We start from the raw sequence: 27,146 nt of genomic DNA on the forward strand, positions 1-27,146 counted from the left end.
AAAAAAATCTTAATCCTTCCAGTGCTTATCGGCTGATGCATGCTCAACAGGAAATTGTATTTCTTTCTGGAGTTCTTTTCTGTCTGACCACAGAGCTCTCTGCTGACACCTCTGTTCGTATCAGGAAAAGTCCAGAGCAGGAATGGTTTGCTATGGGGATTTGCTTGTACTCTGGACAGTTCCTGACATAGACATAGGTGTCAGCAGAGAGCACTGTGGTCAGACTGAAAAGAACTCCAGAAAGAAATACAACTTCCTGTGGAGCATACAGCTTCTGATAAGTACTGAAAGGATTACGATTTTTAAATAAAAGTAGGGAAGGCATGATACCAGCTCATTGGCGTAAAACCTTACTGAGGCAACATTAGAATACTAAAATCCAGGTATTCCCGAATCAAAGACTAAAATTTAATTGGTTTCATTTCATTGGCTTCTTTTATATGGTTACCTTGAATAGTTTGTGGCTTAGTAGCATTATCAAAATCACAAATCTTTGCCCACTCATCACGAACAGCTTCTGGTGTCATCGGGCGATTCTGCTTCCTGATAATAGCCCCGAGAGTTCTCTCCCACCGCACTAATTACAAGAAGGGGATAGAAAATATTGATCAGAATCCTCAAGGTGATGGCAAAGAGTATGAAGCTATACAAAATAACTTCCTTCTAAAGGCTTTTTTTTCTAAAGAATCCTCCAAACCATCTCAAGCTAACTGCATTTTGTTTGCAAACAGCTTTATAAAGTGCCTCGCCATCTCTCTGGCACCACAAAGCTGTACAGCACAGGAGGGAAGAGACCTTTCAGAGGAAAACTTTGGAAGTCACTGAGGTTTTTGTTTTCTTTTGTCCAGCACAAAATACTGTTTCCGAAAAGTAAAATTACTTTTCATACTGAAATGCGGGCCCTTGAAACTGGCAGAAAAGAAGTGAAACTTTGTGTGGGTGAGAACAATACCAAGGAGCTGTCTGGCTTACAGGCAATTTCAGGTGATCGATCACAAACTATTTAAAAAATAAATAACCCCTTCATGAACCAGCAAATTTAGATTTCTGGCTCATTTTTTTCCTCTTTACAGTCTAACTCGACTGACAAAGTTTTTATTAGGGCTTATTTTCCGCGCGACAAGTTGGACTTTCCAGGATTCAGTTTGTTTGTTTTTATCATACAATGTATTACAAAGACAGAAAAAAATTATATGCAGGGCAAAATTAAAAAACATGTGGAATTGCATAAATTTGTAGGGCAATAATGTTTTGGAGTTCAAAATACGGTAAATCTGACATTCCATATTTATTCTATGGGTCAGTACGAATCCAATGATACCAAACTTGATATATAATTTTTGTTTCGTTTTATTGTTAATAAAAATGCAAACCTTGAAATATAAAAAGAAAAAAAACCTTGTTCATTACCATGTTCTCACTCCTATAACTTTTTTTCCCACCTACAGAGCTGTTTTAGTATTTGCTTTTTGCAACATGAGCTTTTTAACGCTACCACTTTTGTGTAGTTCTGGCTTTTTGATCACTTCTTATTCCATTTTTTTGTGGATGTAATGTAACCAGAAATCTGCATTTTTGGAGTTTGAAATTTATTTTGCGTTTAGCGTGCAGGATCAGAAACATAATTTAATATTTCGGACAATTATGCACGCAGCGATATCAAATATGTGAATTTTTTGGTTTGTACAGTGTTTCAATATAAAAAATGGGAAAAGGGGGGGGGGGATTTGAATTAGGGGAGGGATTTTTTTTTAATGTTTTTAAGAACTTTTTTTTTTTTTTTACACACATTTTTTGGCTCCTCTAGGGGCCTATCATAAGCCATCATCAGATAGCTTACATAGATCAATGTAATGCTATTGCATTACATTGATCTATGAAATCTGTGCTCGATTGCTAATGGCTGCCTAAGTGAGCCCTAATCAATCAGAGCCAGGGAAGACACCGAGGAGCAGGAAAGACCTCGAGCTTCCTTAGCAACCCATAGCCCCCCCGCGATTATATGGCAGGGGAGGGGGCTATGGGACCACTAGACAACAGGGAATAGCGGCATTTAGAGTTTAAATGATGTCATCTGTATAGATCACGGTATTTAACCAGTTAAATGATGGACCTCTGAGCGATCACCTATGATAGCAGCGGACATCTCCCAGTCATGACACAGACCTGACCCGTGGGCCCCTGTAATGTCCGCCCACCCGACCCCTGAAGTATATGTATGCCATGGGTCGGGAAGGGGTTAAAAGAACATAGTCAAGTGTGCAGATGGCTTGAAAAGACTTAAAATATGTATGAACTATACAAACTTCTTAACTAGTACACAACACTTTATATACCTAACTATGTAATATGTATAGACTGTCACCATTATCCTTGCTAAAGTATTCTCAGTGATAAAGCAAATATTAAAGGGGTATTCCAGGAAAAAACTTTTTTATATATATATCTCAACTGGCTCCAGAAAGTTAAACAGATTTGTAAATTACTTCTATTAAAAAAATCTTAATCCTTCCAATAATTATCAGCTGCTGAAGTTGAGTTGTTCTTTTCTGTCTGGCAACAGTGCTCTCTGCTGACATCTCGGCTTGTCTCAGGAAATGCACAGAGTAGAAGAGGTTTGCTATGGGGATTTGCTTCTAAACTGGGCAGTTCCCGAGACAGGTGTCATCAGAGAGCACTTAGACAGAAAAGAACAACTCAACTTCAGAAGCTCATAAGTAATGAAAGGATTAAGGTTTTTTTAATAGAAGTAATTTACAAATCTGTTTAACTTTCTGGAGCCAGTTGATATATATAAAAAAAAGTTTTTCCCTGGATAACCCCTTTAAAGGGAAAATCAGTCACATAAAAGTCAACATATGGGTATATTTTTACAGAACTAAAAACATGTAAAATTCTAGTGTAGGATTTTTAGAGAATGTGAACAGGCAGGGGAGCTAGAATGTCAGCTCAGCCGCCTGTAGAATAGTGAATGCAGTCTCTGTGTAAAAATGAGTGAATGGTTAATGTATGTTTTTGTGCAGATCAATACTCTTGAGAGTACTGAGAATGTGTCATTGGAAATGGCCTTATGTTTAAATCAAGCTTTACGTTAACTATATTTTTTAAAACAAACAATTTTTAGTGATATATATTTTATTGAATCTTGAAGTTTTCATTCTGGCCACTAGGTCTAAAACTAACTTAGACTTCATGTTCAGTACAGATTACTTCCCAGCAGTGCTCTTCTTATTAAAGATAGGAGTACAATAAAAGGTGATGCCAGTGTTTAGAAAACATAGGCGCTCACAGATCCACCACCACCAGAATCACCTCTGAAAAAGGTCAACGAGCATGCCCAGACACATTTCCCATTCATATGGGACAGCTTTAGTCTATTGTTGCTTGTGGCCATTGTGTCCAAATGTAAGTAAAAAACTAAAATATCAGAAAATACAAATAGATTTAAAGCTGCTTAACTCTTATATTACAAATGCTACACCACACGCAAGCCTCCTGTTGACTGCAGTCTTTAGTATCTATTTGAATATATGGGCACAAGAGGAAAGCACAAACCTATGTGGCAAACAAATACAGGGATCTTATCATAAAATACTCACACTTTCCAATCCATCCAGCTCCCACCTGAAAGACAAGGACATTATTGATGAAAAAATAAAGGATTTGGAATAACATTTGCAATAAAATGTGTTCTTTTTTTATCTTCTGATCCTACATCTAAAAACTGTTCTTGAACTTTTACATTTTTTTTTTATTACTAGTGGCTTTTTTACTGGATAGTGAATTTTTTATTTATTTTTGCATCGGAAACATACTGTATATGAAATTGCGAAGGTAAAACTGGCTTTTACAAGATAACCATCCACTAACAATGATTAATAAAATTAACGAACCAGAAGTTTTATTTCACCTTTATTTTGTAAGAGGAGTCGTGTACAACATGTACAACACCCATATTTTTAATTAGTATTTATTTTTAATTGAGGTACTGTATATTTACAATGTTATCATTGTAATTTATTTTTATGGAGTTTTTAGTTTGCTTTGGTGACAGAGCTTCCATAATGGATCTTACTCAAACACCTTATATGTAATGGTCTATATTTCTGTATTATACGGGTTATTTAGCTCTCTTTATTGCTCTTACCACCTGGCATTTTAGTAGCAGCGTTCACTATGATAATTGTGATAAAGGCTTTTTCATTTTTACATGTATATTTTCAGTTGTGTGTTTTTTCATTGCTGCCTTTCTCTTTTTACGATTACTAATCTGCATCAGAGGCTCCATACAGGAACATAAAAAAAGATTATTAAAAGCTACTTGCAATATGCCAAGAATGAAGCCCCCCACCATTGTTCTGTTGTGTTGAACCACTCTTGATGCTAGAACGCGATATTCTAACACCACTATATTAAAATATTGCTATTTAATATACGGTAGTCTCAGCGCTCAAGTCCTGCAGGAACTCATGGGAACGGAGTTCCTGCACTTTTTCCACAGCAGGAACGCAGTTCCCATTAGCAGGAGTCCTGTAGGACCAACCCTTACAGGGGTACTCTGCCCCTAAACATCTTATCCCCTATCCAAAGTATAGGGGATAAGATGTCTGATCGCGGGGGTCCTGCTGCTGGGGACCCCCAGACATCTGGTGCACGGAGCGAGCTTTGCTCCGTGCCGGATGGATGACTGGTGATGCGGGGCAGAGGCTCGTGACGTCGCATTAAGGCCCCCCTCAATACAAGTCTATGGGAGGGGGCGTGACGTCCGTCACGCCCCCTCCCATAGACTTGCATTGAGTGGCTGTGACGTCACGAGACTCCGGCACTGCACCCAATGCTCTAAACGAACGACAGGTGCAGCAGGGAGACTGTGGGGGTCCCCAGCGACGGGACCCCCGGGATCAGACATCTTATCCCCCATAAGATGTCTAGTACCCCTTTAAAAGGAAATCTTGGGTGAGTTCCCCCACTTTTTTTCCAAGGACTTGACCACTGGGTAGTCTCATAGGTTACAAAATCGGAGTCTACATTTTAACATTAACAAAGAATATATCAAGGCCTGGCATTTCAATGTCTTAAGTCAAAACATTTCACGGTCAATGAATTTCCATTTGTGAGGGTCACCGAAGAACTGCAGTATTACATGAAAAGTATATTAGCCATACAATTTTTAGATTAGCTGCATGTACAGATTGGGATCAGAGAAGAACAACATTACTAAGCATTGTTTTAGAAATATCTGGAGAAAAGCATGGAATAGGGGACTAAAACTGGCTTTACACTGCCCCTCAAGTTACCTGTTTACTGTTTATTCTTCTATGGTTTTTCTATGTTTATTCTTTTTTTCTAACAAATATAATATCACTATACACAAAAGGTGGAGATAACACAGGACGTTCTTAGGAAAAGATGAAAACAAAGAAAATAATTGGCCTCTAGACAATCAATGTAAGAAAGTCTTACCTCGAACAAGCTGCCATTTTCTTGACAGCTTTCATGACATAGCCACAGCACAAGAGGAGCCACATACTCAGGCTTTAGAGCATCCACAAGATCTAAAATTACAATCGACAGACAGGATTAGACAGAAAAGCAAAAATACACTCATAGATCTGTTGTAGAATGTTGCAGCCGTCTACGGTATCTGTTATATATCCCACACCTTCATGAATAAATAGTGGCATGACCCTCACATCATGCAAACTCCATGAAGGGGTTTCTCTTCATTCATCTCAAACCTAGCAACAGTTTTCCCTGTTTTTAGGGGCTGGAATACCCCCCTCCCCCCCTTTAACCCCTTAGGGACTCAGCCTATTTTCACCTTAAAGGGGTACTCCGCCCCTAGACATCTTATCCCCTATCCAAAGGATAGGGGATAAGATGTCGGATCGCCGCGGTCCCGCTGCTGGGGACCCCCGGGATCGCCGCTGTGGCACCGCGCATCATTACTGCACAGAGAGAGTTCGCTCTGTGCGTAATGACGGGCGATACAGGGTACAGAGCAGCGTGACATCATGGCCCGTCCCCTGAATGCAAGTCTATGGCAGGGGCGTGACAACCGCTACGCCCCCTCCCATAGACTTGTATTGCACGTCATTACGCACAGAGCGACCCCGGGGGTCCCCAGCAGCGGGACCGTGGTGATCTGACATCTTATCCCCCATCCTTTGGATAGGGGATAAGATAAGATGTCTAGGGGCGGAATACCCCTTTAAGGACTCAGCAAATTTTCGTTTTTGCATTTTTGCTTTTTCCTCCTTCCCTTCTAAAAATCATAACGCTTTCAATTTTGCACCTACAGACCTATTGTTTTTTGTGTCACGAATTGTACTTTGCAATGACATCACTTATTTTATAATATAACCTGCTTTGAAAAAAAAAAAACAATAAGAATTATATGTGGGATGGAAAAAAATACAAAAAACAGTGCAATATCTGGTAAAAATGACACCTTATCTTTATTCTGTAGGTCCATACGGTTACAAGGATACCCAATTTATATAGTTTTTATTTTATTTTAATACTTGTAAAAAAATTCTAAACTACATGCACCAAAATTACCGTATTTATCAGTGTATAACACGCACTTTTTAGGCTAAAATTTTTAGCCTAAAGTCTGTGTGCGTGTTATACGCCGATACACCCCCAGGAAAGGCAGGGGGAGAGAGGCCGTCGCTGCCCGCTTCTCTCCCCCTGCCTTTCCTGGGGTCTAGAGCGCTGCTGTCGGCCCAGCCCTTCTCACCCCCTGGCTATCGGCGCCGCTGCCCGTTCTGTCCCCCTGACTATCGGTGCCGGCGCCGATAGCCAGGGGGAGAGAAGCGGCGCCGATAGCCAGGGGGAGAGAAGCGGCGCCGACAGCCAGGGGGAGAGAAGGGGCAGCGGCACCCATTGCCGGCGCCGCTGCCCCGTTGCCTCCCCCCCATCCCCGGTGGCATAATTACCTGAGTCGGGTCCGCGCTGCTGCAGGCCTCCGGCGTGCGTCCCCGGCGTCGTTGCTATGCGCTGAACGGCGCGGCGCATGACGTCAGTCATGAACCCTATAAAACTTTTTTATTTTTCTGTGTATGGGGCAGTATGTGGGCTAATTTTTTGCGCCGTCATCTGTAGTTTTTATAGGTACCATTTTTGTTTTGATGGGACTCTTTTGATGGGATTGCTTTTTATTCATATTTTTATGGTATATGAAGTGACCAAAAAAAATGCACAAAAATGCACAATGGCATCTATAGAGAAAATGGCAGTTGCCTGTGGGTCCAAGGAAGTCATCGGATCCCTGCAGTGTAATCGTGGGGTCCAACTGGTTAAAAAAGTGGCCCTAAGAGACTTCTACCGGCCCCCATGCTGCAGGATTGTCGATATTATAGTAAAATTTGCCTAGGCAGACTCAAATAGCACTAAACGAATGATTGCAAATAATAGTCCCCCATGGGAATAAACCCTCCTCTAATAAAACATGTTTAAATCACCCCCTTTTAAATAGTATTGACCCACTGACCTACAGAATAAAGATAACATGTCAGTTTTAACATAAAATGTACTGTGTAAAAAACATTCCTCCCCCCCCACACAATTTTATGGGATTTAACAACATGACAATACAAATTAAAGAATTAAAGAAAAAATTTAGCTGGTCATTAAGGCCCTTTCAGGCTTGGTCACTAAAATAATATAAATGTACTTTTTGTTTAAAAAAGTAAGAAATCATCCAAAATGGTTCTGAATCAGCATGAAAAAAAACACTTATTTAGAAATCTTCTCATGTAGTCGTAGCAGGGTTTCTGTCTCCAAGAATAAAAATCCCAGTGAAACCGCTAAATATCCAACGTTTTTGTCAGACAGAGGCCAAGATAAGCCATGCAAGCTCAAAACCTACTTTCTCTCATCCAGCCCTGCTTAAAGATTTAACCTGCCTTTGCCGACGCTGTGCTGTGGAGGTGTTTGTTTAAATATTTAGAGTCAAGCTGCCACTTGCCGCTTCTGCTATCTAGGTCACAAATTCCACCTTCCGAATGTATTTACAGTCAGCTGGACAAGTCAGAGGGTACAGATTTATTTTTTGATGTTTGTCAGCAAACTAGAATCTGTTATATTCCCTCTCCTCAAATCGGGCTCTACATTTATAAGGACATCAATCTTTTACATAATACATATTGATATGACTTTGGGGGGGGGGGGGGGGGGGATTCCCTTCTCGCTAGAAAAGAAAAAGCAATCTTACTTCTCGGCATCTGTAGACACATTTGCAGAACAGTACCTTGAGGCATGACAGTCTGTGTGAGTCGGGAACCCGCAGTTGGTGCAATGGAATTACAGTGGACATTGTACTTGACTCCCTCAATAGCAAGCGTGTTGGACAGACCCGCAAGACCAAGTTTAGCTGCACTGTAGTTGGCTTGTCCAAAGTTTCCATAGATTCCAGCAGCCGAGGAGGTCATTATTATCCTATGGATAAGGAAAGTGATTGATTATGTAATCCATACAGATACAACATAAGTAACTCTACATAATGAAAAAGAAGTCCGATGAAGCGGAAGTTCTGCAAAACGCATTGCATTATGGGTAATGAAATCGTTTTTTACTGACAAGATTCTCAGCGCCTGTTGTGATCCAGCCTACACCTTCTGGTTGGGAAATACAGAGTGTTAAAGGGGTACTCCAGTGGAAAACTTATAATTTTTTATTTTTTATTTTTTTTTATTTTTTTTAAATCAACTGGTGCCAGAAAGTTAAACAGATTTGTAAATTACTTCTATTAAAAAATCTTAATCCTTCCAGTACTTATTAGCTGCTGAATACTACAGAGGAAATTATTTTCTTTTTGGAACACAGAGCTCTCTGCTGACATCATGACCACAGTGCTCTCTGCTGACATCTCTGTCCATTTTAGGAACTGTCCAGAGTAGGAGGAAATCCCAATAGAAAACATATGCTGCTCTGGACCGTTCCTAAAATGGACAGAGATGTCAGCAGAGGGCACTGTGGTAAGGCAGAAAGGAAATTCAAATAGTAAAGAACTTCCTGTGGATCATACAGCAACTGATAAGTACTGGAAGGGTTAAGATTTTTTAATAGAAAAAATTTACAAGTCTGTTTAACTTTCTGGCACCAGTTGATTTAGAAAAAAAAAATGTTCTCCAGTGGAGTACCTCTTTAAAGACAACAGATTAAAACCATTTGTGCCATAAACCCAATAAATCAACATGTTTATGTAAGACTCAGATTGAAGTGAAATCCATCCTCTGCTTTAGGGAGAAAACAGTAGGAAAAGGTCAATAATAGTTCATGCTGGCTGGAATCTATCCAGATTCTGTTCTGAGCAGATGCTGTAAGAAGTGTGTGCACTTCTATCAAAGCCCAGTTGGCAAAACAGCTGTTGGTGTGCCATGCGTGCTTCATTATTGGCTATTATGATGTCCTGTGTGGCAGAGGCTAAATGGAAATGTGTCTTACACAGTTAACTATGGTGATTTACATTTTTCTAAAGTAGCGATCTGTGTAATAACAAACATGAGCTCTTCCAATACACACATTCCAATATTCCGCCTGGTGCTATTCTGAGGTCCTTCAGGGCTTGTGACACTTTAGAAGGCAGTACAGTATATACTGATTATTTTATGACATAATAGTCACTGGGTAATGATTAAGTGGAAACTCTAAACCTATTAGGAGGATGTGAAGAATTGAGATTTACATACAAGACGGATTACAACTGTTAGGTCGTTCATCTTAATGGCAATCCATAAGCAATATACAGCAGCACACCTCCAAACATGGATAAGTGGTCCCTCACTAATGTCCATTTGAGGCATGTGACTTGGTAGAAGATCCAGCCAATTCTCCTGAGCATGCCTCAATAAGTTGCCTAGTAGCCCCTTCACTTCCCTATTGTTTTCGGCCAGCATAATTAATGAAAGATTGAAAAGCTGCATAATTAATGAAACACTGGCTGTTATGCGGCACTCCACTCATTTCAAGGTGCAATTTCCCAATGGGACCCCCACTAACCAACATGCTATCCCCTAAAAGGTGGGTAGATGAGACCTGTTTCAGAAGGTAATATCCCTTATATTACCTGTTCAAGCATGGCTGGGTCATTTTATTGATTTATGCTTTTATAATACATGATCTGTCATATTGGCATCACATACTCCCTTATTTCAGCCGTTTGGGTCCCACAGTGCTGAAATCCTATTGGAGCTGATCTGGGTTCCATTGAGATGATGTAACAACTGAGTTTTATTGTGCCGATATCACAAAAAGAGCGAACATGTACCTTAAAGTGAATGTGTTACATAGATTATGGCCAGATATTAAAACAGGTTATTTGTTTCTAAACAGTTCTTATTTCCTGATTGTAATTTTTTTCATTGTTCGTACAATATAATGGAGTCAGCCACCCTGTCTGATATGTTTTTTTACATTTAGAGAAGGACCCATGGACATAGGGTACAATAGACAGGAGCTGTCCCATTCACAGAAATTGAAGATGTTATTAGGCATGCTCTGTGACCTTTTAAGAGGCCATTTTACAGGAAGGGGGTGGGGCTGAGCTTTAGCTAATGTGAATGGGGTCTTATCTAACTATTAATATCACCTTTCACTGTACTTCTGTCTGTGCTGAGAAGCAGAGAAGTGCTGGAAAATACTTTGGACAGAACAAAAGTCCCAGCTTAGTTTAAAGGGGTACTCCGGTGAAAACCTTTTTTTCTTTTAAATCAACTGGTGCCAGAAAGTTAAAACAGGTTTGTAAATTACAGTACTTCTATTAAAAAATCTTAATCCTTCCTGTACTTATTAGCTGCTGAATACTACAGAGGAAATTCTTCTCTTTTTGGAATTCTCTCTGATGACATCACGAGCACAGTGCTCTTTGCTGACGTCATTATAATAATAATAATAAACTTTATTTATTGTTAACCACTGAGCCACCATGCTGCCCTTAGCATACAGCTGCTATGCACGGTTGCTAAAATGGACAGAGATGTCAGCAGAGAGCACTGTGCTCGTGATGTCATCAGTGTTCCAAAAAGAAAGGAATTTCCTCTGTAGCATTCAGCAGCTAATAAGTACTGGAAGGATTAAGATTTTTAATAGAAGTAATTTACAAATATGTTTAACTTTCTGGCACCAGTTGATTTAAAAGAAAAAAGGTTTTCACCGGAGTACCCCTTTAAGGCCTAGTGGCCAGAACAGAAACTGAAATCTGTCAGGATTATTTTATAATATAGATAGCAAAAAAAATCACTAAAAATAAAGAAAAAAATATGGTTAACATAAAAACTTCATTTAAGCAATAGGTAATTTTAGGATGACACATTTCCTTTAAAGTGTTTACATCCCATCCCACAATCTTTGTGATATCAGGTGTTAATGTCACAAAGGGGCTGCTTTGTGTTTCACTATGATGATGTTGGTGCTGATCTAATGACTAACTTGCTGGATTCTCCTGGGCAGATGTCACAATGGAGTTGGACTGGATTCTCCTGTGCAGATGTCACAATGGAGTTGGACTGGATTTTACTGGGCAGATGTCACAATGGAGTTGGACTGGATTTTACTGGGCAGATGTCACAATGAAGTTGGACTGGATTCTCCTGTGCAGATGTCACAATGGAGTTGGACTGGATTTTACTGTGCAGATGTCACAATGGAGTTGGACTGGATTCTCCTGTGCAGATGCCACAATGGAGTTGGACTGGATTCTCCTGTGCAGATGTCACAATGGAGTTGGACTGGATTCTCCTGTGCAGATGTCACAATGGAGTTGGACTGGATTCTCCTGTGCAGATGTCACAATGGAGTTGGACTGGATTTTCCTGTGCAGATGTCACAATGGAGTTGGACTGGATTTTCCTGTGCAGATGTCACAATGGAGTTGGACTGGATTCTCCTGTGCAGATGTCACAATGGAGTTGGACTGGATTCTCCTGTGCAGATGTCACAATGGAGTTGGACTGGATTTTCCTGTGCAGATGTCACAATGGAGTTGGACTGGATTCTCCTGTGCAGATGTCACAATGGAGTTGGACTGGATTTTCCTGTACAGATGTCACAATGGAGTTGGACTGGATTTTCCTGTACAGATGTCACAATGGAGTTGGACTGGATTTTCCTGTGCAGATGTCACAATGGAGTTGGACTGGATTTTACTGGGCAGATGTCACAATGGAGTTGGACTGGATTTTCCTGTGCAGATGTCACACTGGAGCTGGACTGGATTACACTGTGCTATTGTTACAATTCAGCTGGTCTGGATTCTGCTGTGCAGATTAGGGATCGACCGATATCGTTTTTTTAGGGCAGATACCGATAACGGGTGGAGGTTAGGGCCGATAGCCGATAACTTATACCGATATTCCGGTATAAGTTATCGGCTATTTATCCCCCCGCGACACCGCTGCAGATCATTGATTTAAAGCGGGCGCTTTAAATCAATGCACTGCAGTGGCTTTTGCGGTGCCATAGGCCGCTGCCGCCACCCGCTTCTCTCCCCCTGCCTGTCCGGGGGTCCTGAGACCTATCACCGCCACCGCTCCCCCCCCGCACCGTACCGCGACCGCCCCGCCACCGCCCCCATTGCCTCCCCCATCCCCGGTTTTATAATTACCTGTTCCCGGGGTCCACTGTACATCCGGCTCCGGTGGCGTCCTCCTGAACTGTCACTGTGCGCACTGACGGTCACGTTGCGCACGTCACGTCACTGCGCACAGCTTAACGCAGGACGCAGCAGGAGCAAAAAGTAGCGTGGGCCCCGGGAAAAGGTAATTATAAAACCGGGGATGGGGGAGGCAATGGGGGCGGTGCGGTGCAGTGGGGGGTGCGACGCGGTGCGGTTGGGGCGGTGCGGGGGGTGGGGCATTATCGGCAAGGTAATTGCAGATACCGATAATGCCCAAAATCGTGATTATCGCCCGATAATATCGGCCATACCGATAATCGGTCGATCCCTAGTGCAGATGTTGCAAAAGTTTTGGCATGGGTTTTTAGTGTGCTGATCTTACAATGGTGTTGGTCTGGGTTTTTTGAGCTGATGCCCCAATGATCATGTTCTGAGTTCCACTAAGATTTTCACCATAATGCTGGTCTGGGGTATTTTTGTGCTGATGTCATAACTGCGCACTTGATGTGTGATGCTTACGGAGATCCACTGTGCTGGGATTCCATGGTGCTAAAATCACAATGGACTGAGTTCTACTGTGCAAACATCTTAATGTTATCAGTCTGGATCCTACTTTTTCACAATAGTTCTAGTCTAGGTTTTATTGTAATGAGGCCACAATGCTGCTAATCTAAATATGAAGTGCCTCTTTTACAATGGTGCTGGACTGTAATTCAATACTGGGGATCTACTACGATGTCACAGGGGTACTAGTCTTGAATCAACTGTAAAACGTTTGCAGTACTGCCCATCCATGTTCTACTGTGATGAACAACATCTCCAGTCTGGGTTGTACTGGCATTGAAAATCTAAATTTTTATACTTTTACATTTTTTACTGTGCCAATATGGTAAAGATGCTGGTCTGTTTCACAAGTATGGATTATACTGTGATGAGGTCCTGCTGTTTTTATTTTTATTTTTATTTTTTGTTTGTCTGTAGTTCCCTACAAGAATAGTGACTGCCAGAACAGTGGCAGCAGAAGATTGAACAAGTAAGTGCTTTAAAAAAAAAAAAAAAAAAAAAAAATGTGTTTAGTATCCAAGCCCACCCACCTAACATAAAATGCCAGAAATGTCTAGCATTTCTAGCAGTCATGCATTAGAACAGCAACCTGTTTGATCTGTATGCAGGTAACTATCTTAATGCACCATTTCCTTCTACCTAGAATCCCCTGGCAGCTTACTACCAAGAAAATACAATTAATATAATAAATATGATAAATATTAGCTACACTTTAACTCTATTTTAAACATGGATTTTTATGTAAGTTATTTAGAAAATGTTATCTAGGATAAAACATGTATACGTTATAGGCACATCAACAATATGTCAATCTGTATATTCAAGACAATAAATAGAATCAACACTACTCTGGTCCGTTGAATTTTGCAGCTTATTCATAAGAAATAAAATGGGGCTGAGATGCAATAACAGACAATCCATAAACTAAAGAGGCACTGCTTCTAGAGGATGGAGGCATAGGGGCCATAAATTTATTTTAGCTTAAGGGATTTCAAAAATTGTGATCACCCATTATTTGAACGCTTAAAGAGTTACACTAAGTAATAACATCTCCATGCTTTTACAGGTGTACAGTTCAGCTCAAGCTGATTTCTATACAGTTAGAAGCTCTTTATGTATGTCATACAGAAGTTAAAGTTGTACTCCGCCCCAAGACATCATATTCCCTATCCAAAAGGATATGGAATCCCACTGCTCGGGACCCCTGTGATCTCTGCTGCGGCACCCCAGACATCCGGTGCACAGAACGAGCTCCGTTCTGTGCCGAATGACTGGCGATGCGGAGGTTTGTGAGGTCATGGCCACGCCCCCTGAATGCAAGTCTCCCATATACTTTCATTGAGGGGGCGTGGCCATGATGTCACGAGCGGGGCGTGGCCATGAGGTCACGAGCGTGGCGTGGCCATGAGGTCACGAGCCTCCAGAGCTGCATTGGATCAGACATCAGACATCTTATCTCCTATCCTTTGGATAGGGGATAAGATGTCTAGGGGCGGAGTACCACTTTAAGTGACGCTGATAGATGAGATACACACAACGTTGTGTCGCAAGTACAAACATTGTTTAAAGTTGAAAGAATATTCCACACAAAGACTGCAGTAATGTAAGCAGATATAAAAGGTCATGTTAATTCTATTCTCAGACCGCCACAGCACCAGTTTCAGGGATTACATCAAAGCCAGCAATTTCTTTGAAAATGGCTTCAAATAGAAGGTTTGCAAGTGAAGAAGCAGCTTCTTTTACTGAACAAAACCACAGAGCTCAAGGTCACTGACAAGATTTGCAAAAATTAAGATTTTCAATTACAGACAATTTTTTTCAGACTAGCAATGACGATAGTTGAACTGCAATCCTTAAAATAACCCTTATCTTACACCCACTCCCTGAAGGCTTTTCTATGCAAACAATTTACTACTCCCGCTTTCCAAATCTGAGGGCCTGATTTGAAAATGTATTTGAGTAAAAAGCAGTAGTCCTTGTAACAAACTTATTTAGGCTTAAAATAGGGAGGGCCTCCGATTTGATGCCCATATGCCCTAATTAGTCATATGATAAAGTAATGTTCCAATCATTTAGTTTCTGCTCTCTTCTGGTAATGCACTTCCATTTTATATTTTAATGATACAATAATTCCTAAAAGTATTTTACCGTGAGGTGATATATTATTTTATTGTTCAGATACCTAAACACCTTCTCCAAGGTTATAGTCTGCGGTGGAGACACTTTGTAAATGATATGTACAGTGGGGAAAAAAGTATTTAGTCAGCCACCAATTGTGTAAGTTCTCCCACTTAAAAAGAGGAGAGAGGCCTGTAATTTTCATCATAGGTATACCTCAACTATGAGAGACATAATGAGAAAATAGAAATCCATAAAATCACTGTCTGATTTTTTTAAAGAATTTCTTTTCAAATTATGGTGGAAAATAAGTATTTGGTCAACTACAAACTTGACCTGTAACTTCTTTTTAAGAGTCTCCACTGTTCTCCACTCATAACCTGTATTAATGGCACCTGTTTGAACTTGTTATTAGTATAAAAGACACCTGTCCACAACCTCAAACAGTCACACCCCAAACTCCACTAGGGCCAAGACCAAAGAGACCTGCACCAGGCTGGGAAGACTGAATTTGCAATAGGCAAGCAGCTTGGTGTGGAGAAATCAACTGTGGGAGCAATTATTAGAAAATGGAAGACATACAAGACCACTGATAATCTCCCTCGATCTGGGGCTCCACCCAAGATCTCATCCCAAGAACGGTGAGCAAAAATCCCAGAACCACACGGGGGCACCTAGAGAATGACCTGCAGAGAGCTGGGAGCACAGTAACAAAGGCTACCATCAGTAACACTACGTTGCCAAGGACTCAACCATGCAGTGCCAGATGTGTCCCCCTGCTTAAGCCAGTACATGTCTGGGCCTGTCTGAAGTTTGCTAAAGAGCATTTGGATGATCCAGAAGAGGATTGGGAGAATGTCATATAGTCAGATGAAACCAAAGCAGAACTTTTTTGTAAAAACTGAACTCGTCCTCGTCGTGGAGAAAGAATGCTGAGTTGCATCCAAAGATCACCATACCTACTGTGAAGCATGGGGGTGGAAACATCATGCTTTGGGGCTGTTTTTTTTTTTTTTTTTTTTTTTTTTTTTAAAAGGGACCATGACGATTGATCCCTGTAAAGGAAAGTATGAATGGGGCCATGTATTGTGAGATTTTGAGTAAAAACCTCCTTCCATCAGCAAGGGCATTGAAGATGAAATGTGGCTGGGTCTTTCAGCATGACTATGATCCCAAATACACCTCTTTGGCAACGAAGAAGTGGCTTTGTAAGAAGCATTTCAAGGTCCTGGATTGGCTTAGCCAGTCTCCAGATCTCAACCCCACAGAAAACCTTTGGAGGGAGTTGAAAGTCTGTGTTGCCCAGCGACAGCCCCAAAACATCACTGCTCTAGAGGAGCTCTGCATGGAGGAATGGGCCAAAATACCAGCAACCGTGTGTAAAACCCTTGTGAAGACCTACAGAAAACATTTGACCTCTGTCATTGCCAACAAAGGGTATATAACAAAGTATTGAAATTAACTTCTGTTATTGACCAAATACTAATTTTCCACCATAAGTTGAAAATACATTCTTTAAAAAATCCAACAATGTGATTTTATGGATTTTTTTTTCTCATTATGTCTCTCATAGTTTAGCTATACCTATGATGAAAATTACAGGCCTCTTTCATCTTTTTAAGTTGGAGAACTTGCACTAAATACTTTTTTGCCCCACTGTATATAGACTATGCTGCATGGACATGTGTGGAGGAGTTAAAGGGAATCGGTCAGTAGTATTTGTTGCTAAGAGCTGCAGACACTGTCCTCACCTCCCAGCCTCTCCTTAATTAACATACAGGGCCCTTTAAGAAGCTGGGTAAGGGCGAAAAAGGAGGCGTGCCAGGATGTGGCACTTGAGCAGCTTGGCTCGCCTCCTTGACACTTGGCTGAGGAACAAAAAGGTGATTTTATAAAATTTGCAACCATCAACAGCTACAGGAAAGGTACATTTTGTTTTTTTTATACCCTAACAAGTATCCAATGGGCTCTACAGCTCTTAGCAGCAAATACAGCTGACAGATTTCCTTTAGCAGGCAGACACAGACCCATAAAGCATAACTCAGATCAATTTGCAGCAGGGAGAGAATTGCAACATTTCAGCCCTTTTCTGTACAGATACAAAAGGAGCAAAAACATTTACTGTAATGTATGTTGCAGTATTTACCAACACTGCTTTGTAGGTTTTGACAACTGTCTGTCCTCTATGTATAGGTTATACATAGAGGACAGACAGTTGTCAAAACCTACAAAGCAGGTGCTATATAACTGTAAAATAATAAAAATAATAATATTGCTAATAGCCCAAGTGTATCTTTACGACACAGCAGAGAAGAACATTAGAGTAGTTTCATACCGTCCGAATTTTTGATTCTTCATATGATTCCATGCTGCTCGAGTGACAAGAAACGACCCTCTCAAATGAACTCTATGAATAATATCTAAAGAAGAAGAAGAAAGTAATTATCAAGAAGGTCTTGACACAAAACATCCACTTTCTGCAGGTATTCTAAAATATGCAGAACAGGTCTTTATATTCCAGAGCAGACGCTCCGTTGCAGCAAAAGATAACAAGTAAGAATTGCTGCAAAATATTTACAGGTATGGCATGGTACAATATTATCAAGAAGTGGATACAATGTTTTAAATAACAATATTTATGTTTAAAAGGGGTACTCCAGTGGAAAACATTTTTTTTTTTTTTTTTTAAATCAACTGGTGCCAGAAAATTTAACAGAAGCAGAGAGCACTGGGTTTCAAAAAGAAAATAATTTCCTCTACAGTAGTCCGCAGCTAAAAAGTACTGGAAAGATTAAGATTTTTTAATAGAAGTAATTTACAAATCTGTTTCTTTCTGGCACCAGTTGATTAAAAAAAAAAAAAAAGTTTTCCAGCGGAGTACCCCTTTAACGACGCAGGGCGTAAATGTACATCCTGGTAATGTGGTACTTATCGCACCAGGATGTACATTTATGTCCTGAGCATAACCGCGGGCATCGGAGCGATGCCGGCATCATGCGCGGCAGGTCCTGGCTGTGGATCTCAGCCAGGGACCCGCCGGTAATGGCGGACACACGCGATCCCGCGGATGTCCGCCATTAACCCCTCAGATGCAGTGATCAATACAGATCACGGCACCTGCAGCATCACGGTCACTTAACAGGATGATCGGATTACCCGCAGCGCTGCCGCGGCGATCCAATCATCCTGCACGGCAGACGGAGTCCCCCTCACCTGCCTCCGCTGTCTTCCGGGAGTCTTCTGCTCTGATCTGTCTTCCCGCAGACCAGAGCAGATGATGACCGATAACCCTGATCAGTGCTATGTCCTATACATAGCACTGAACAGGATTAGCAATTGAATGGTTGCTATAAATAGTCCCCTGTGGGTACTATAAGAGTGTAAAAATAAAAGTAAAAAAAAGTAAAAGTAAAAAAAATTGAAAAACCCCCACCCCCAATAAAAACGTAAATTGTCCCATTTTCCCTATTTTACCCCCAAAAAGTGTAAAAAAAATTATTTTATATACATATTTGGTATTGCCGCGTGCGTAAATATCCGTACTATTAAAATAAAATGTAAATGATCCCGTACGGTGAACGGCGTGAATGTAAAAAAAAAAAAAAAAAAAAAGGCCAAAATAGTTGCTTTCTTTATAACATTTTATTCCAAAAACAATTAATAAAAAATTTAATAAAAGTTTTGTATAAGCAAATATGGTATTAATACAAAGTACAGATCACGGTGCAAAAAATGAGCCCTCATACCACCGCTTATACGGAAAAATGAAAAAGTTATAGGTCTTCAAAATAGGGGGATTTTAAACGTACTAATTTGGTTAAAAAGTTTGCGTTTTTTTAAGCGCAACAGTAATAGAAAAGTATGTTATCATGGGTATCATTTTAATCGTATTGACCCAGTGAATAAAAAACACATGTCATTTTTACCATAAATTGTACGGCGTGAAAACAAAACCTTCCAAAATTTGCAAAATTGCAGTTTTCTTTTTAATTTCCCCACACAAATAGTATTTTTTTGGTAGCGCCATACATTTTATAGTAAAGTGAGTGATGGCATTACAACGGACAACTGGTATCGCAAAAAACAAGCCCTCATACTAGTCTGTGGATGAAAATACAAAAGAGTTATGATTTTTTGAAGGGGAGGAGGAAAAAATGAAAGCGTAAAAATAAAATTGTCTGAGTCCTTAAGGTCCAAATGGGCCTTAAAGCCTCACATTTGCGGAAAAGAGGCTGTACCACAGCAGGTGTGTGCTGAACTGCTGCCTCTGCGCTAGCAGTAAGGTCGGCTGCTAAAGAACCTACCCGAGAGAGCCGACATGCATGATAGACACTGAAGCTGGTGCTACTAATCTGTCAAGGCAGCTGAAGGGGAAGAGGTCTTCAGTCTGAATTTAGCAAATGCTGTAGTACACTTGCTTGCATTCCCTTTAGGCTAATGTGCAGATGCCCAGTATGGTATAAGTAATATACACTGACTCATGAAGTGGAGGAATGTTTAATATATGAATTGCATTGTTTCATATGAAATGCACATTGCCACATTAGACACATTTAACCTATCACGTAATCAATAGATTGAGTAGCATAATCTGGCTGTGTGCAATCCATATTCAGCAGTTTGATTTAAAAAAAAAAAAAAAAAAAAACTCCTTAAAGCGAATCAGACACCTCGTTGACCCCGCACTAAACCCAATAAACAGGATTATAGTGCGGATAAACTGATTAAAAAGAGGTATAACTCACCCACATCAGTGGTTCGGTTCCAGTGACCCAGGCTGTATACAGGCACCATTGCTAATATCCCCTGTGCAATGGAGGTGGGAGCCGCTAAACTGAGCTACCTTGCCTCGGTCGCCCTTCTGCTCTCATATGCCCACCCATCTCATAAATATTCAAGCACAATTGGGAGGGCATATGAGAGCAGAGAGGACAGAGGCTCCCACCCCCATTGCACAGGTGCTATTTGCAATGGTGCCGTATACAGCCTGGATCTCTGGAACTGGACAACAGATCTTGGAGAGGTATACCAATTCAAGTTCACCTGCACTATAACCCAGTTCATTGGGTTTAGGGCCAGAGAACAAGGTGTCAGATTTGCTTTAAAGGGGTTGTCTGAAGATGAAACATATTTTCAACTGTCACATAAATTAATAATGGTCAATTAACCACCTTTTCAAGAAAGACCACCACCTTTTTGGTAGTCTTTCGTGCTTTTTTTCTGTTTTTGATGCAAACTGTCTGCTCTGCTGTGTTCATCCCAACATTTTGCTTTATATACCTCCCATAACAGCCTTTTGTTCCTGCGTACTGGACACTCTAGCTAGGAATTTAGCCAACTCTATATTCCTGCCACTATGTGGAAAGGGATATTGTCAAGAAAGCATAGAGGGAGCTAGAATTGGCTAGAGTACCCTGCACACAGAAATTCTGTTACAGGACATTGAACTAAAGACAACAGAGCACACAGTTTGCATCACAAGTAGAAGAAAAGCATGAAAGACTACAAATAGTGCAATAACTTTACTCACCGATAAATGTTTCTTTAAACAGCTGAAATAGGTTTCATCATCAGTCTGTCCATTTAATACATAGTTTTGTTGTGGTACCTCCAAATATTTGCTTGTAGTCTTTGTTTCTCTTCATACATCACAATGCCATCATACATGGTCATTACAGATTAAAGGCGTACTCCGGCCCTAATACATCGTATCCCCTATCCAAAGGATAGGGGATAAGATGTCTGATCGCAGGGATCCCGCCGCTGGGGACCCCTGCAATCTGTCATTCAGCATCCACCTTTGCGAGCTCTTCGCATCGCTGGAGGCTCCAAGTGTGCAGCGTGACGACCACGGGGCCAGAGTATCGTGAAGTCATGACTCCTCCCATAGACTTGCATTGAGGGACGGGGCGGAGTCATGACGTCACGATACTCTGGCCGGCCCGCAAAGGTGGGTGCTGAATGACAGATTGCGGGGGTCCCCAGGAGCGGGACAACCGCGATCAGACATCTTATCCCCTATCTCCCCTTTGGATAGGGGATAAGATGTATTAGGACCGGAGTACCCCTTTAAGAACCTTTAAAAGCTACTTAAACACAAATGGGACACAAGGAGGAGCTCTCCAGGCCAATTCTAATTGGAATGCCAATCCTCCTGGCACTTACTAAATAACCTAGGGGCTCTCCTCTAAGACTGGCACTGCTGTTGCTGTCAGCGTCGATAAACGGCACTCAAAATTCTGCTACCCATAAAACAGAATTGCATGATGAATAATTTTTTATTTGGCTATGTCCTTTTGGAACACATTTTGAGCTTTAAAATTTCACATGCAGTTCCCATGTAGTTTAATTTTACGGTCATAAATTTAACAGCTATAAAATAGTCCAAAAATATTAGGTTTTTGGGTCATGTACAAAAGGGCTGGTTTTGCTATAGCCCTTCCCTACGGGATGTTAAATTGGGTAGCAGCCTATTTAACAGAAAATGGACAAAAAAAAAAAAACGCACTTTGTACGCCCTACCTGTATACCAGATGATAAACAGACAAAACACTGCAATGGAGATGAAGGCTGCGGATAATGCAGGGGTGCACAGAAATAAAACATACATATCCAATTATGGAGCAGTGCTACGAGGAAGGTGTCAGAGTGTTTTATGTTTCACTGTCTGTGGTAGTTTTAGTCATAACTAGAATATATACTATTACAGCCCATGATCAATCTTTATGTTATGACAAAGTAAACATATGGCAAAAGCAGCTGCCAAAAGATATTGACAATATTATTCCTGCCATTTACATCTGCAAAAACCTTGCGGGAACATATTTCCATTTTCATAGAACAATAAACATCTAAAACTGAAATCTCTACTTACCCCAGTCTGCATCACTTATTCTTGCAAAAGAGCGATCCCTCAGAATTCTGCAAAATTAAAAATAGAAACATTATATAAAAAGGCTGATCATAGATATAAAGGATAAAAATGTGCATTCAGAAACAGAAATATCACAAGATTACAGAGATCAAGATGGAAACAAAATTTCAGAGTCTCACATTTGGGACCAACGAATAAGAAAATCAGAATGAAGAGATGTTGCCAAAACAAATGCCAGCTGAACATGCAAAAAAATAATAAATGAAAAGATAACCACATAACTCATTTGTTAAACAGGCACAGACTTTCAATAAACTATGCATAGATCAATAGTACAGATGAATTTATTTAAAAAAAACAACAAAAAAAAAAAACGGTGTAATATATCGTATTAAACAAAATGCTTCTTCTACTTTTATAAATTTCCCCCCAAAATGGAGATTGCGGGGGGTTCAACTGCAGGGACACCTGCGGATAGGGAGCAAGACCATTTTCACCGGACAACCACTCTGATACAGAGTATGCCTTCCATGTTGCTGCCGTTTAAGCTGTGCACAAGGAAATTGAAGTACAGGATGTCCTTATCTCTGTGTGTATGGTTTATGGAAGAAACAATAGATGTTAGACTCAGTCAACCAGCTCTTGGAGAACTGAAAATTATAGATGAAGCCTGAATGTGAAAACTGCCATATTCAAGTTATATAAAGGCCAGAAATTGTGCTGCTACTAATGTACACACAAGGCAGCTTATCCTGAAAATTCACTTCAAACGATAGGTACACTTTAAATCACTCTGCGCAGTTCCTGAGACAAGCAGAGATGTCAGCAGAGAGCAATGTTGCCAGACGGAAAAGAACAACTTCAGCAGCTGATAATTATTGGAAGGATTAAGATTTTTTTATAGAAGTAATTTACAAATCTGTTTAATTTTCTGGAATGAAAAAAAAAAGGGTTTTTTTCCTGGAATGCCCCTTTAACAAGTTATTTTTATGTTTTCTGTAGGTTTCCTCCCCTCTCGGAACATCCTTTTCAGAGACTTGTGTTTAGCTTTATAAGAGTAGTGCAGCAAAAAAAATAACTTATCCCCTATACAAAGGATAGGGGATAAGTTAAAGATCGTAAGTCTGCTTAAAGGGGTTCTTCGGTGCTTAGACATCTTATCCCCTATCCAAAGGATGGGGGATAAGATGCCTGATCGAGGGAGTCCCGCCGCTGGGGACCCCCGTGATCTTGCACACGGCACCCCGTTTGTAATCAGTCCCCGGAGCGTGTTCGCTCCGGGTCTGATTACCGGGGACCACAGGGCCGACGGCGTGACATCACACCTCCGCCCCCGTGAGACGTCACGCTCCGCCCCTCAATGCAAGCCTATGGGAGGGGGCTTGCATTGAGGGGCGGAGCGTGACGTCACATGGGGCGGAGGCGTGACGTCACACGCCGTCGGCCCTGTGGTCTTAGAGGACGGGTGCCAGTATCTAGGAGACGGGGTTCATGGCCTCTCCCTATTATGTGGCTCCTATATTTTATTTTATTCTTTAGTTCAGGAGCCAAATGGCACCTAGTTAATTTTTGTCTGGATATATGAATTATATTGCCAGCATTAGCATGCTAGTATTATTCCTCCATAATGTAGTTACAAAAGTAACTACCCTGAAGTAATATTCCCTTGTGATCTGCTGCACTTGCTATTCATCTCAGTGTGTGGTCAACTTATGCATGTGTATAAGCATGTAAAGGTATGCAAATTTAAAAAAAAGCAACCTTTTGTAGAAGAATGCTTCCAGAACGATTGTCTGCCTTTCTCCCAGTGTCACTGATCACATATGGCCACTCTGTACAACTATAATGTTCAAACATTAGTTTAAAAGGGTACTCCGCCCCTAGACATCTTATCCCCTATCCAAAAGGACAGGGTATAAGATGTCTGTTCACGGGGGTCCTGCTGCTGGGGACCCCCGAGAGCTCGGCTGCGGCACCCCAGACATCCGGCGCAAGGCGGGGCGGAGGCTCGCGAGGTCAGTCACGCCCCCTCAATGATAGTCTATGGGAGGGATGTGACGTCTGTCACGCCCCCTCCCATAGACTTGCATTGAGGGGGCGTGGCTGTGATGTCACGGGCCTCTGGCATTGCACCCGACGCTCTAAACGAATGCCAGGTGCAGCAGGGAGATCACAGGGGTCCCCAGCGACGAGACCCCCTTTGGATAGGCGATAAGATGTCTAGGGGCGGAGTACTCCTTTAAGGCTGGGTTATCACACACAGCAATTGAAATGCATTTTTTTAAATGTGCAAAATACAAACAAACAGGCTTGCAACGACAATACAGTGATCCCTCAACATACAAAAGTTTCAACATACAATGGTCTTTTCTGGACCATTGTAACTTGAAACCAGAATCAACATACAATGTAGAGACCGTCCCGATTTGTGAAACGTGTGGAAGAATGCCTGGAAGAACTGACCTATTAGAATGGGCATTTACACCTGTACTACTGAAGTGCATGCACTGACTGGTGTCTGGTAGCGACTCCCTACAATACAGGGAGGTACTACATGTTCTGTACTAAGGTTAGCTGCTCCTTTGGACACCAGGTAAGGGCGACTACATTTTGCGTGTACTGTACAGGACCCTGAAGAAGCTCCTGTCCTCTATATAGACCAGTCTTTCCTAACCAGGGTGCCTCCAGCTGTTGCAAAACTACAACTCCCAGCATGCCTGGACAGCCTTTGGCTGTCGAGGCATGCTGGGAGTTGTAGTTTTGCAACAGCTGGAGGCACCCTGGATGGGAAACACTGACATAGAAACTTTTATATGTAAGGACGTGCTTTATCTATATTAGTTATCTACTTTTTTTTTGTTTTGTTTTATCCTCACTTTTTTTCTATTTTTGGATGACATTTTGGGGGCTTCAAAACCAATTACCGGGTTTCCATAGAGTTATGGTCTCAACATACAATGGTCGTCCTGGAACCAATTAATATTGTAACTTGAGGGACCACTGGAACCAATAATAGAATGGTTTGTGTATTTTCTGTAGTAGTTGCCCATCAACTAGGGAGTCTTGAACAGGAACTTGCTTTAGGAAATACAGACTATTTTGTCAACTGTTTCAATGTTGCAAGTGTGTTTATATTTTAGGCCAGGGCTTCTCAAACTTTTTCTCCTGGAAACGGACCAAAGTGATGACTGAGCCTTACCACACAGACCAATGGGATGCCTGGACTTTAACATTTGTGATGAATGTCCAGGCAAAAAAATAATGGCTCCTAAACTCTGTAACATTAGAATACGTACAAATAAGCCTTTAGTGAAAACGGTCTACCTAGCTGTGCCACACCAACAACTAGAGGACCGGTTAGGCCAGTTTGAGAAGAATGGGTTTAGGCTATGAAATAAATATACGGCCATGTACCAAGAATAAGATCATAGTGATTCTTGTATTTGATTTAAAATGTATTTATTAATTTTAAAAGACACACAACGTTAGACACAAGTAACAAGAAAAGTGAAGGCACGGTCATAGGAATGCTTAGTATAAGATAATGAACGACATGGCATCCAAAACTTGCTCCAACTTGCTGCTTTATTGCCACTAGCAGGGCGTACAACGAGGATGCAATACACCATGTACACAGGTTTAGTGCATCCTCGTTGTATACCCTGCTAGTGGCAATAAAGCAGCAAGTTGGAGCAGAGTTTTGGGTGCCATGTCGTTCATTATCTTATACCAAGTTCTCTTTTGTATGCTGTACTTGAGACACAGGCACCGAGTGATCTGCGGAGCACACAGACCTGTGGGGTGAAATCCTGAGCCTGGGAATTGCAAGCGGGAGTGGAGTGGACGCTATCTCTCAGGACTTTGTTATCGTCATAGGAATACTGAAGGCCAACGGCCAATATCCATATCTTGTTCACATGAAGGAACCACAAGTATACTAATATATAACTATTGTGGGTCTAGACAACCCTAGTGTCCAGAATCTAAAAACAAAAAAACTAAGAAATCAATAGGAGAGGAGAGGGGAAAAAAAATTGATGGAATATGTTTGGGGGGGGGGGGGGGGGGGGGATTGGAGGGAGACCTTGCAGCCGGTAAAGCAAAAACAAGGTGGTGGTAGCACAAAAGGATCCAAGGTACAATAGAGTAAACCCATATGGGGATAAGCAAGATCAAACTTGGACAACTCCTTTAATTATACTATATAAAAATAAATAAAACAAATATATTAATGTTCTACACTATAAAACCAATATCAGCAAATGCATAGATGTGGACTCCCTGTTAAAGGGGTATTCCGGTGCTTAGTCATCTTATCCCCTATCCAAAGGATAGGGACTAAGATGCCTGATCGCAGGAGTCCCGCCGCTGGGGACCCCCGTGATCTTGCACGCGGCACCCCGTTTGTAATCAGTCCCCGGAGCGTGTTCGCTCCGGGTCTGATTACCGGCAACCACAGGGCCGACGGCAGGTGACGTCACGCCTGCGCCCCTGTGCGACGTCACGCTCCGCCCCTCAATGCAAGCCTACGGGAGGGGGCGTGATAGCTGTTACGCCACCTCCCATTGACTTGCATTGAGGGGCGAAGCGTGACGTCACACGGGGGCGGAGGAGTGACGTCACGCGCTGCCGGCCCAGTGATCGACAGTAATCAGACCCGAACATGCTCCGGGGACTGATTACAAGCGGGGTGCCGCGTGCAAGTTTACGGGGGTCCCCAGCGGCGGGACTCCCGCGATCAGGCATCTTATCCCCTATCCTTTGGATAGGGAATAAGATGTCTAAGCACCAGAGTACCCCTTTAAGGCTTGCTCCATGCTAAGCACCACAGACATTTCTTAGTGAGCACGAAAGGGCCCAGGATTAAGACTCCTACATTCAATGTATGGAAATAATAGAAAAGTATTAAACTTTTTAAAGATTAAAAACAGTATAGGTGACAAGAAACCTTACCTAATCAGAACGAAGATA

General features: G+C 41.4%; 1 protein-coding gene across 2 annotated transcripts in view; it reads right to left on the minus strand.

Moving 5' to 3' along the window:
• Nucleotides 1-27,146, minus strand: part of HSD17B4 (hydroxysteroid 17-beta dehydrogenase 4) — a 264,853-nt gene that overhangs the window by 177,464 nt on the left and 60,243 nt on the right. For both annotated transcript variants that reach the window (XM_056537370.1, XM_056537371.1), the window contains exons 6-11: nt 22,176-22,222; nt 17,637-17,721; nt 8,255-8,442; nt 5,464-5,555; nt 3,600-3,624; nt 449-577 (exon numbers count right to left, since the gene is read on the minus strand). In XM_056537370.1, the coding sequence (XP_056393345.1) occupies nt 449-577; nt 3,600-3,624; nt 5,464-5,555; nt 8,255-8,442; nt 17,637-17,721; nt 22,176-22,222 (566 nt within the window). The remainder of the gene's footprint in view (nt 1-448; nt 578-3,599; nt 3,625-5,463; nt 5,556-8,254; nt 8,443-17,636; nt 17,722-22,175; nt 22,223-27,146) is intronic.

Source organism: Hyla sarda, chromosome 1, assembly GCF_029499605.1.
Source record: "Hyla sarda isolate aHylSar1 chromosome 1, aHylSar1.hap1, whole genome shotgun sequence".
In the NCBI taxonomy this organism is placed as follows: Eukaryota; Metazoa; Chordata; class Amphibia; order Anura; family Hylidae; genus Hyla; species Hyla sarda.